Source organism: Colobus angolensis, unplaced genomic scaffold, assembly GCF_000951035.1.
Source record: "Colobus angolensis palliatus isolate OR3802 unplaced genomic scaffold, Cang.pa_1.0 Scaffold11, whole genome shotgun sequence".
Classification (NCBI taxonomy): domain Eukaryota; kingdom Metazoa; phylum Chordata; class Mammalia; order Primates; family Cercopithecidae; genus Colobus; species Colobus angolensis.
In genome coordinates, this window is record NW_012112030.1 from 10,497,071 (window position 1) to 10,510,419 (window position 13,349).

General features: G+C 41.5%; 1 protein-coding gene across 1 annotated transcript in view; it reads right to left on the reverse strand.

Moving 5' to 3' along the window:
* GUCY2C (guanylate cyclase 2C) overlaps positions 1-12,203 on the reverse strand; it is an 82,728-nt gene extending 70,525 nt beyond the window's left edge. The window contains exons 1-3 of the mRNA XM_011954200.1: positions 11,821-12,203; positions 3,804-3,916; positions 2,020-2,084 (exon numbers count right to left, since the gene is read on the reverse strand). Coding sequence (XP_011809590.1) covers positions 2,020-2,084; positions 3,804-3,916; positions 11,821-12,037 — 395 coding nt within the window. The 5' untranslated portion in view covers positions 12,038-12,203. The remainder of the gene's footprint in view (positions 1-2,019; positions 2,085-3,803; positions 3,917-11,820) is intronic.
* Positions 12,204-13,349: the final 1,146 nt, after the last annotated feature.

Here is a 13,349-nt window from a genome sequence, read left to right on the forward strand (position 1 = left end):
TTCTGACGCGAATCTTGTTAAACGCAACTCCCTTCACCTGAACTTGCCTCCCACGAACTTCCAAATATGGTCCTACTTAATTTTGCTAGTCTTATCTCTATTATTCTCCTATATATTTTCTGAATTCTGGTTAATACAGAGTTCTTCATTTCCCTGCTTGTTTGCTTTTACACGTACTTCTCCCTCTGCCTGGCTAGAAAGCTCATCTCCTCATCTCTCTACCCATTAAAATTTTACCCATTCTTCAACATGCAAACAATTGCATCTCCTTCATGAGGTTTCTTTCCCCCATTGAAGCTTAGTCCCCTCAAACAGAGGTGACTCTTCCCTTCTGTGCACTCTACAGCTTCTCTTTTCTTTTCCCTTTTCTCTCTCTCCCTTCCTCTTTCTTTTTCCTTCCTTCCTTCCTTCCTTCCTCTTCCTTCCTTCCTTCCTTCCTTCCTTCCTTCCTTCCTTCCTTCCTTCCTTCCTTCCTTCCTTCCTTCCTTCCTTCCTTCCTTCCTTCCTTCCTTCCTCCCTTCCTCCCTTCCTTCCTCTCCTTCTCTTTCTCTCTCTTTCTCTTTCATAGGGTCTCACTCTGACACCCAGGCTGGCGTGAAGTGGTGTGATCCTGGATCACTGGAGCCTTGACCCCCTCAGTTCAAGCGATCCTCCCATATTGGCCTGCCACATTGCTGGGCATGCATGACTATACCTGGCTAATTTTTTTATTTTTAAATTTTCTGTAGAGCAGGGTCTCACTATGTTGCCTAGGCTAGTCTCAAACTCCTGGGCTCAAGGGATCCCCCTGCTTCGACCTCCCAAAGCTCTGGGATTACAGGTGGGTGCCACTGATCCCTGCCCTCTGTAATTTCCTGTTTCTATTTCCCTGGTGGCATTGATCTCACTGCCTTGTATTGGTCCGGAGAGTCCTTGTCATCTTCCCTATTTGGGTGGGCAGGGGCTGTGTTTTACTTAATTCTCTCTACTCTGAAACAGCTAAAATGCTTCTTTGCATGTAGAAGGTCTTCATAAATGGTAAATCAGTTTTTCCAATCCTCCTTTCCTTTTGAGCATACTCTATAGCAATATAGTAAGTGATCAGGTTAGATGACAATTGGGAACAAATGCAAGGAAGAGTAAGATTCTGGATCTGTCTGCATTTTGGTATGGAAGAGAAGCTGAAAAAGTGCTCAGTGAGCCTGAGCATCTGAGATTGATTGTAATGGTGGGTGTGAGGTGACAAAAGCAAACTTCGCAACAGAATTTTCAGAGGTCTAATGTTTACCCTCCAAAATCCATTGCAAGTGATCCTCTGCAAAGTTTTCTCTGTGCAGATGAAGGGTGATTCTTGATTCAGGGTCAGATTGAACAGGTACAAAAAAGGAACTTGAGCAGGATTTTGATTAGGGAGGTGTAATTAGCAGAACACAGTATATTTTGGTGATAATTACATTGTGTAAAATGAATGAAAGAGATGAGGGTAATTTTTCCAGAGCCAGAAAAATATATTCGTTCTAGAATATATTGAGAGCTTTGTTCTGAGATAGTAAGGGCACTGTACAGAGGACTTTAACATCTCATTTATATAATCCTCAAATAACCCCATGAACAAAATATATTGTTATTTTCCCCACTTTCACAGACCTACAGGATAGAACAGAACTCTACTAATACCCTGGGGTGCTGCACTTTCCTTTGTGTTTCCCAGCCTTCTACCCATACTTTTGTGAATATTTTATTTATTAAACTCCTCAAATTATCCAATTTCACTATCTTTCCTGCTTTTGCTCAAAACTCTGACTTTTTACCCATACCATGTTTTCTCTCAAGGTCAGACATTAATGACTGAGCCTGGACGGCTACAGACATTCACTCCATGCTGAGCAAGGGAAGTTACCTGGATAAGAGAATGATAGTTGTGGAGAGATGGCAAAATACTAGACCTCAACACCTCTGATGGCGTTGCCTTGACTAGACTGTTGTTTCTTTAAGTTGCAATATCATGTCCTGACTTCAGTTCACAGTAGTATTACTTACTACATCTGGAAGGTAGAGTATGTACATGAGGGCCCCATGAGGACACAGCCCATCCGTTTTGCATTCTGTAGGAGAGAAAACAACAATGAATTCCTAAAACTAAGAAAAGTACTCAGTAGACAGGAAAGAAGTAGCAAGGGGAAGGCTCCCAGAGGTTTAGAAAGTGGGGCCTCCCAAGATGCTCAAACTCAGAGCAGCATAGGGTGCCTTGAGCTGGACAAGGATCAACTGAGGCATGGAGAGGTTCAAGAGGGAAAAGATGCTACAGGGAGGGAAGGTATTTTACAAAGGTGAGCTGACTGGAGGTGAACCTGGCTTCCTTCTCAGTGCAGGATGGGAAGAGGCAGAAGAGGGACTGGGAGGCTGTAGCATTAGCAGTGTCTGTAGGCCAGATAGTGGTGAGATGAGATTTAGAGGTGCTTTGAAGGGAGAGGGCAAGTTTCAGTTGTAGAGAGAACTATAAAACAGGGCTGAAGTGAGTAAAATGCTATGCAATTGATTGGGTGAGTATTGATCTTATTTTCTCCTATTTCTTAAGGGGAATCTGGTTGGGACCATCTCATTCCTGGTTTTGGAGAACCAGGTTATACCTCTCTCTGTGGAGGCAGAGAAAAGCAGCATAAATTTCTGAAATTGTGATGTGGAGTTTATCGAACTATGCTTGTGCACACCTTACCTTCCCAAGATTGAGAATCACTGCTGTGGTAGCCATTGTTCCTGATGGGAGTGTGGCCTGCCTGGTTGCTGTGATATTATTGATTAAAGTTTAGAGCCATGGCTCTACTCTCAGTGCTCTGCTGCTCAGACAGCCTTTTCTTTAGTTTCTGTAGTAAGGGGGTGCATCTCACATCTGTTTGTCTCTAGAGAGCTTGTAATACTCTTTATCTCCATAAAGCTCTGGTTGGGATTGGGGTTTGGGGATTCGGAGGAGGAAGTAGGCAAGACTCTCCCTCTTCCCATTTCCATCCTTTGACATTGCAGTTACTACTTTAAGTTAGGTGTCAGATTCAACCCTTAAGCAATTAACTATGATCTGACATATGGCAATGACTTGAAACAGAGATTTCTGGTGTGGGGCCTTGAAATATGTTTTTAAACATAATTTCTCAGTTATTTCTTGAGGGACACAAAGGCAAACCAGTTTATACTATTAAATAAAGAAACTTAAAAACTGGCTGGGTGCAGTGGCTCATGCCTGTAATTCCAGCACTTTGGGAGGCCAAGGGGGGCAGATCACTTAATCTCAGGAGTTCGAGACCAGCCTGAGCAACATGGTGAAACCCTGTCTCTAAAATAATATAAGAAATTTGCTGAGCATGGTAGCACATGCCTGTAGTCCCAGATACTTGGGAGGCTGAGATGGGACAATCACCTGAGCCTAGGAGCTCAACCTGCAGTGAGCCATGATTATGCCACTGCACTCCAGTCTGGGCAACAGAGGGAGACCCTGTCTCAGAAAACAAATAAACAAACAACCCAAAAAACAAAACAAAGCAAAATTTTAAAAACAATTTAAAACAAAAGAATTCCTCTCCACAACTGAAAGTGTACACACAGTACATAGCCAAGGCCCTCCTCACTTTCCTGGATTCATGGAGGGCCCCTGTCATTTGGGTAATCTGTAGGGATAAAGCCAGAGTCTCCTGCCTGGTACTTGGCCACTCATTCAGCTATGTGGCTACAAATGATGGGAGAGCTGCTTCATGGTTATGTGCTTACATTTCACACTAAGATTATCTGGTGCCCGTAGGCCATGAGCTGCATCCACAAAAGCAAATACTTACTGAAATTTTCCTGAGTAGGTCAAGGCCTTCACAGGTGCTGCTCCGGCAGTCACCGGAGTTATGAATCAGACCATCCGAATACATGAAAGAAGCATTCACAGTCACATTTAGGCCTGTCATCCAGAGATGAGGGAAAATAGAACACTAGTGTTATTTTTCAGTCATTTATACCAGCCATGAGATTGATTCTGGGAAAAAATGGATATCTATTTTCAGGCCTAGGAATATTTACATCCTGGGCCCTTGTTTTACTCCGGGTCACTTTTTTCCTCTCTGTGTCTCTGTCTCTCTATGTCTTTGCATCTGTGTTTCTCTCTCTCTCTCTCAACAGTTTTACTGAGGTATAATTTATCCATCATAAAAATCATACATGTTGAGTTTACAATGCAATGACTTTTAGTAAATATATATAGTTGTGCAACCATCCACATGGTCCAGTTTTAGACCATTTTCATTGTGTTCACTGCCCTCTTCATCTTTTCACAACCCTAGATGCAGCGAGTCTCCTGTATGGACTGGAGAGTGTTGGGAAGCAAAGACATAGACATTATGATAACCTGTTCTTTCATGGTGCCCAGGTGCTGTTTGCTGCCAACTTGCAGGAGGCTGCAGTCTTCCTTGGTCTCTGATCTTTATCCATCCAGTCAACAAACAGTTACTAAGTTCCTGCTATGTGCCAGGCGCTCTTCTTTGTGCTCATGATACAGCATTGAACAAAAGTTCCTGCTTTCAAGAGGCTTACATTTTCTTTGGGCGTGACACGGAATAATGCATTTCTGATAGGGTGGTCACCAAAGCCCTAGGGGGAACTGGGACCTGTGTGAAGACTGAGCCATGCGATACATGGTTTCTGTGGTCAGAGGGAACAGCAAGGGCAAAAATCCCAGGTGGGACCCTTCTTGGCATTTCAGGGAGAACAGGGAGGCCAGTGTGGTCCTCACAGAGTAAGTGAGAGGTAGTATGGGTGAGACGTGAGGTCAGAGTGAGGGCCACACCGTGCGTGACCATGTAGGCATTTGTAAGTGCTTTCAGTTTATTCCAGGATAAGAGTTTTGGAGGACTTTGAGTAGAGAAATGATATTTTCTGACTATTATTTTTAAAGGACATCTCTGGATCTTGATGCAGAGAATAGATTGTGGGGAACAGAAACAGATGCAGGGAGACTAGTGAAGATGCTCTTCATGACCTAGGTTAGATTGGACTACAGTAGTTGGAGCAAAAGTAGAGAAAAATGGTTGCATTTAGGATGTATTTTGAAGGTAGGAAATTCATAAATGCAATATGAAATATGAGAAAAAGAGGACTCAGGATAACGCCAATATTTTTGGCATGAGCAAGTGGATGAAGGGAACTCCTATTGACCACGATGAGAAAGAATGTGGGAAGAGCAGGTTTGCTAATGTGGTGTGTGTGGTGATGGAGGTGGACAAGTCAGGTGTGAGATGCCTGTCACACTTCCAGATAGCGAGGATGCTAAGCAGTTGAAATACACCCATCGGAAATAGTTATTAATGCAATCATACTTATTGATAAAAAGCTGTCACATCTGTGTCTCAGATTTACCATTCTTGCTCAAAAGGGGTGTCTTGGTCAGTTTTCTACAAATCAAAGCCTGAGACAAAAGCTTTATTGAGTTTGTCTTACCAGAGTCCCATATGCAGTAAATAGTGGGATCTGAAACTGAAGCCATGTTTGTCTCATCCTAAACCAATTATACATTTTTGATGTCTCAAATCAAAACTCATGCATGAGGGAATGGCCTTTTACCAGCTTAGTGATGCATCAAAGCGTTAAATCCAAAATTTATCAATGGGTATGATTATTTGTTCTCAATGAATATTGCTGTATTACAATCTTTAGCCCCTGTCTCTCCTGGAGCATTCAAGATACAGAGTAAATAGACGATGAGAAAAATACTTCGTGCATGCCCTCAGGAAGTTCCCTGCGACCATGGCCACACTTCTCACATGAAATGAACGTGATTAACAGTCTAAGTGTCATCTATTTTTCCCAAAGAAGGTGCTGCAAAATTCTGTTTTCTTTCTTAGTAGACAGGGAAGGAGATTGTGTAACATTACAAAATTTCCAGAAAACCCCTTTGTCTTTAAAATACGTCCTCTTACTTTAAAATGTTTTTCATCAAGGATAAAGAAAACAAAAATGTGTTCATTAGCATCTTAAATTAGATGAGAGTTTTGTTTGGATTTCACTCTGACTCACACATTTCTCCTCTTAGAAATTGAAAACAAGTTTCTCTTTGAAATATCTGTTTGGTCACAAGGATGGCTGGCCTTACTGACCAGAACACCATTCCTGGTGTTAGGCATTTCCTCTGTGGGCTACTCCCAAAGCCAAAGTGAATTATGTTCATTCTGGCTTGGGGTCTTTGTAGAATGGAGAACTCCCATATTTAGATGAAAGCAAAGGTCTTGCTGGTGATATCCCTGGGGATTGCTAGGCACCAGGTTTTAGAAGGTAATAGCAGAACCATTTGACCTCGGTCTGTCTATTACATTTTGGTTCCTTCCAATAAAAAATAATCAGGACAAATGTCTGATTCCTAAGCAGGAATGTTCTTAAGTTTGTCAAGTCCACAGGGAGTCTGGAAACCTCAGTCCACAGTCCGGGATTATGAGTGATTTCTTATGTGTTCTTGTACAAGCCATTTTAATTTCTCTGACTTAGTTTCTCGCATGTAAAATGAGGTTTAAACCAAGTTTGTAAAATTGGATAATTTTTAATCACCTTTAAAAGAGCAAAGCGTGTCTATAATAGAAGTTGTTCTTCTGAACAAATAAGAATGTTTTAAAAGGTAGAGACTTGTTCTTTCAAAGAATGGAGGAGTCTTTGTACTTCTACAGACACTTGAGAGATGTCTACTAACTAGGGTGCAAGTCGTGCCTTGCTTTTTTAAGTTTGAAAACCCTGACACTTTTTTTATAAGAGAGGTTAATGAGAGATGCCAGTACTTTGGTAGGACTAGCCAAATAGGAGACGTCAATGTAATTAGACCAGTCAGGGATATTTAATGGAAGAGAAGAGGGGAATGATGGGTTTAATAGCAATTCACACTTAATTGAGTGTAACCATGAGCCAGCTTCAGTACTAAGCCCCCTATGCCCTTTATTTTCTTTAATCCTCATGCCAATAGAGAGGATATAGGTAATTTGAAATGAGGAGAACAGAATGAATGAGGCTATAGTGCACCTGGGGGAATGGCAGAGGGCATGTGAGGAACTATAGAAAATAGGGTTGGAGAGGGTCTTGGAACACTGCAAGAGGACTCAGAAAGTGACGTGGAGGGTAGCACACAGTCACAGGAAGATGGCCACGCTTGCAGCTCCTCTCTCTTGACCTCCTGTGTCTATGAGGGCTCTGTTCTCTCCTACCACCATGAGGGACAGTGAAAATGACACTTTAATAATCCAGTGCTCCAGGCAGCCCATGACTGACACAGCTAAACTGAAGTAGAAACTCGGGCACAGTGCCTGGGAAAAAGGGAACCAACATCTGTTGAGTGTGACCTTAGACAAGTGACTTCCCTACTGAAGCCCCAGTTCCTCATTCACTTATTAACAGAACAGAGCCAGCAGGTTGTCTCTTTCACTGTATGCCTAGCTTTGGGCTATGATTTTTTACAGGTATTTTTTCACTTAATCCTCTCTGAATCCTTCAAGGTAATCTTTTGTCATCCTCATTTAAACATGAGACAGTGGAGGTCTGGAGAGGTACATTAACTTGTTTAAGGCTACACAGCTAATAAGTAGTAGGGCAGGGATTTGAACTTAGGGAAGTCTAATTCTAGAACTTGATATGCTGTAGAACAGCAGTTCTCCAAGTATGAGCCACTGAGGTACCCTTAGTCCCTTTCAGGGGATCCATGAGGTCAAAGTTATTTTTATAATTATACTAAGACATTCCTTACTTTTTCCACTCTCCTTCTCTGATGAGCATATGATAGGGTTCTCCAGAGGCTATATGACATATATTGTTGCAACAGATTGAATGTAGAAGCCAATATGAGAATATAGATAGCTACCATTAAGCTTGACATTAAAGACATTTGCAAAAGTGTAAACCAGTCTTCTCACCCGCTTGTGTTTTTTTTTATAGATTTTCTTTAATAAAAATATTATTTATGTTAACAGGTATTTATTTATTATTTTTGATGAATTTATAAACAAAGGTTTAAAATGTTTCTCAGTTTTAATTTTCAATACAATCAATATTGATACATGTAACCACATAAACGTAACTCTTCAGCACCCCCAATAATTTTAAAGAGTTTAAAGAGATCCTAGGCCAGGCACGGTGGCTCAAGCCTGTAATCCCAGCACTTTGGGAGGCTGAGGTGGGCGGATCACCTGAGGTCGGGAGTTCGAGACCAGCCTGACCAACATGAAGAAACCCCGTCTGTAATAAAAATACAAAAAATTAGCTGGGTGTGGTGGTGCATGCCTGTAATCCCAGCTACTCGGGAGGCTGAGGCAGGAGAATCGCTTGAACCTGGGAGGTGGAGGTTGCAGTGAACTGAGATCGCATCACTGCATTCCAGCCTGGGCAACAAGAACGAAACTCTGTCTCAAAAAATAATAATAATAAATAATAATAAATAAATAAATAAATAGGTCCTAATACTAAAATATTTGAGAACGGCTTCTATGGAGCATAGTATAATATGCTGCCTCTCAATATTTTACTTTTATGTGTACTACTTTCTCTTATTTTTAATTTGGTGGGGGTAATATCTTCCTTTTTATCACTCCAGAACTCAAGTGATTTCTCTAGAAAATACTAAACATTTTTCGGACAATGACATAACTTCAAATCAAAGGTTTACTTTTAAAATAAGCCATTTCCCCCACTGCGACTTTTCATCTTCTCCTACCAGCACTGTCCGTCCCACAGTGATATCTCATTCCTGGGAGGATGGGAAAGCTGACCAATATGGGGTGAGCTCAGAACTCTCTCTTCCTATCTAAGGCTTTAAGGATGGGGTTGGACCAACATGGACCAACGTGAAGCTGAAGCCTCTGTGCTAGGGTCTAGGAGTGGGACCGGCTCAGCATGAGGGAGCACACCCAGGGTACGGGTCATGTGATTAGCCTTGGAACCATACATCCTCAGGGAGGTGATGTCATGAAGTCGAAGGAATCTCTTTTTTTCATATTCTTTCCCACTAGATCCTGAATGTTCTTCAAGACCCTCAAAGCTTTTCTGATTCCTAGAAAACATACTGATCATTTCCCCTTGGAACATCACCTATAATGCCTGAACTTTTACTTTTCTTCAATGTAATCCTCAGATATATTGTCTTAGAACTTTTCCCAAATAATGATGCTCAACATGTTTAGAACATGAGCTATCTTTCCCCCCCAAAACATGTACCTTTTGTGTTTACTATGCATGCATATCCATCCAACAAAATGCATTAACAGATGTAAAAGTCTCGGCATCACAGCTCATTCCTTCATCTCCATAGAGCTCTCCACTTAAATGATCCATTTAACAACCTGCCCACTAATAACTGTATTTTACAAATGACACGAGTGAAACCTGGAGATGATAAACAACGCACCCAATGTCACTCAGCTGTAAATAATGGAGTAGGAATTCAAATTCAGGTTGTATGAGTCAGGGACCAAGGCTCTAACTAATATACTATATCATTATTTTAGGTGCTTGGTAATGTGTTCTAGCAGTAGCAACAGCACAGCAACAATAAAAACAACTACATTAACGTCCTCAACAATAACAACAACGACAACAAAAACTACCATTTATTGAGTTCCTACTATGTTTCAGTCAGTGAAGGAGGTACTTTATATGAGTTTTCTGATTGAATCCACATGCTATCCATATGAGGTAACTACCACTTATTCTAATTTATAGGTGTAGGAACTCAGGTTCCAAAAATTTAGCTGCTTAAGGTCATACCTGTCATAGAATGCTCTGGCTGGAAAATAAATCAAGATCTGTCAGGTTCCAAATATCTGCTTCTAACCATAATGGTCCACTGCCTTGTTTTAGTTAGAAAGTTAGTTCACACTGGGTAAAGATATTACAATGGATTCCAAAGAGTGGCCCATGTACTCCCTGGGATCAGACAGATGTGGGTCTGAATTTCACTTCAAACGGACAACCTACATTACCTTAACAAAGTTGTTGAACTCCTGCTGTGAAACCAATGTCAACCATGCTAACATCACAGCGGTGGTGATTAAAGAGGTGATGTAATTGAAGTACCTAGAACTTAGCTACCCCATGACAGGTACTTAGTAACTGAAGAAACCAAGATTCAGGGAGACTAACCCAGGATCACAGAGAGAGAAAACTTTGGGGCAGGAATCCCAATCCAGGTCCTCAAAGGACAAATCAAGTGTTCTTTCCATTGCACCACATTGCCTTGGTAAATAAGGGGATTTTACTAAATGACCTCCTTGTTCCATTATGGCTCTAGATCAGATCCATTCACTTATGTGTGAATCTAGTTTCAGAATTGCAGAGATGTTGTATGTGTACAGAAGTAACTTATTCATATCTGAACAGCTGCCCTACTTCCACAGAATTTTAAATAGAGAAAATTAAGACATACCATCCTTAAAACCACAAATAACCATTAAGATGCATTAAATACTCATTGACTCAGTAAGTCTATTTCTGGTAATCTAATCTCAGGGAATGGAGAAAAACTACATGAAAATATTTGTTGAAGTATTATAAAAATAATGAGAAGTTTAAAACAAATGAAATATCCTACACCAGAAAATTATTATATATATTAACATATTAGGTAATTTATATCCAGTGGATATGATACATACTTGATATTATAATATCCAGTGGATATTACACATCAATTCACGTGATGACTAGAAAGGCCATGCCGCTCTAGGAAAGTCACTTGTGCAATAATGTGAAGTGAACCAGAAGGATTCAAAATTGTTTCTATGCCATAGTGATCACCAACCACATTCTTAAAAACAGGAAACTAAGAAGCACATGAAAACAGACTGGAAACCTCCAGGTGGCTGGGAATCATGGATGCTTTTCTCCCCCTTTATTTTACACATTTTATGTAACGTTATAAAATTTATTTTTATAACTAAAAGATACAATGAAGAACTGCAACAATGAATTTGATTGCAAATGTTTTGTATTAACTATGTCTGGTAATGACAGCCACAGGAAATGTAAAGAGTGAACAGGCCACCCTGTCTCTACTAAAAATACAAAAATTAGCCGGGCGTGGTGGCAGGCGCCTATAGTCCCAGCTACTCGGGAGGCTGAGGCAGGAGAATGGCGTGAACCCGGGAGGCGGAGCTTGCAGTGAGCCGAGATCGCGCCACTGCACTCCAGCCTGGGCGACAGAACGAGACTCCGTCTCAAAAAAAAAAAAAAAAGTGAACAGTCTAGAGACAAATGTGTTTCTCCGGATAAAAGGCCCAAAGAAAGATTTGGTGTCTATGTGAAACTGACTGTCTGAATTCGTCTTCTTGATTAGTATCCCTGTGAAATCTTAGGTCTAGACCAAATCTTACCTTTGTGTACAGAAGGAAACATGATGCCTTCCTGGAACTGGGCAATAAACTGAGTTTATTTTTATTTATTTTCTTTTTGAAGAGATGGAGTCTCGCTATGTTGCCCAGGCTGGTCCTGAACTCCTGGGCTCAGTGTCCCTCCTTCCTTGGCCCCCTAAAGTGCTGGGATTACAGACTTGAGCCACAACATCTGGCCTAAACCCAGTTTTAACTGGGACACTTCACTGCTGTGAACACTTTACATTTCCTGAGTCAGAGCTAGTCCCAGAGCAAGGTGAAGTGTGAGTGAGCACAGCATAATAGGGTTCAAATTCTTCTCTCTAAGGATCTACTGTCATGAAATAGAAAGGGGTTTAGAGACAGCCCTTAGAGAAAGTTGTGTGATCAGACAAAGAACACAAGGTCTTTGCTTAGCAACATTTTGTCCCCAGAGGTAATAACAGAGTGGAGGAGGATTCTATTAACATTTTCTTACCAGCGTTTTGCAGACGTCCTCTCACTATTTCCAGCCCCTCATTCACCGCATCTTCCACGTTTTCCAGGGGCTCTGCAAAGGCTGAGTTGCCCATCATCAGGACGCTGATTTCATAGCTGCCGTTGTGGCAGTTCTGACTCACCTGGGAACTCCAGGACAGCCACCCGGGCTGGAAGAGCAGTGACCACAAAACCAAGTCCAACAGCAACGTCTTCATGACCCCGATCACGTTAGAACCATACTTCTTGTGCCTACTTGCTTTGCTGTGTTGGGCTCCTCGGGAGGCAGGGAATCCAGATGGTCAGCCTCTAGTGGAGTCCCTCAGCCCACTCTTCCCCACGCTTCTCTCTGGTCATGCCCAACTGGTCACAGGGGCTGTGGAATACAGCCTGCTTGCCAGTAATTAGCAGCTACATTATGGCAGGAGATAAACCAAAGTTCACTTTGTGTTTGCACCCAGAAAGGTCAGAGCTATAAACAGAGATTACCTGGGCCTCACCCAATAAAAACGCAATAATTTTTGACGCATCACTGGGAAGAGGGAAAAGAGAAAGAGGGCAATATATCACATACATAACAAACTTTGTGAAATGGAAAATAAAGGTCAAAGGGCTTTAGGAAAACACAGCTACAATGGACTATTAGTGCTTAGGTTTTAGCTGCACGTCGAACCGAAATCCTTAACTAGGAAGAGCTGTGTTTCAGTCACTCAGGCAGCAACTGTAAGTTTCTGGGATACATGTGCAGAACATGCAGGTTTGTTATGTAGGTATACACATGTCATGGTGTTTTGCTGCACCCATCACCCTGCCATCTACATTAGGTATTTCTCCTAATACTATCCCTCCCCTAGCCCCCCACCCCCCAACAGGCTCCATTGTATGATTTTCCCCTGCCTGTGTCCATGTGTTCTCTTTGTTCAGCTCCCACTTATGAGTGAGAACACATGATATTTGGTTTTCTGTTCTTGTGTTAGTTTGCTGAGAATGATGGTTTCCAGCTTCATCCCTGTCCCTGCAAAGGACATAAACTCATCCGTTTTTATGGCTGCGTAGAATTCCATGGTCTATATATGCCACATTTTCTTTATCCAGTCTATTATTGATGGGCATTTGGGTTGGTTCCAAGTCTTTACTATTGTGAACAGTGCTGCAATAAACATATGTGTGCATGTGTCTTTATAGTAGAGTGATTTATAATCCTTTGGGTATATAGCCAGTAATGGGATTTCTGGGTCAAATGGTATTTCTGGTTCTAGATCGTTGAGGAATTGCCACACTGTCTTCCACAATGGTTGGACTAATTTACACTCCCACCAACAGTGTAAAAGCTTTCCTATTTCTCCACATCCTCTCCAGCATCTGTTGTTTCCTGACTTTTTAATGATCACCATTCTAAGTGGCAGGAGATGGTATTTCATTGTGATTTTGATTTGCATTTCTCTAATGACCAGTGATGATGAGTTTTTTTTTTCATGTTTGTGGGCTGCATAAATGTCTTCTTTTGAGAAGTGTCTGTTCATATCCTTT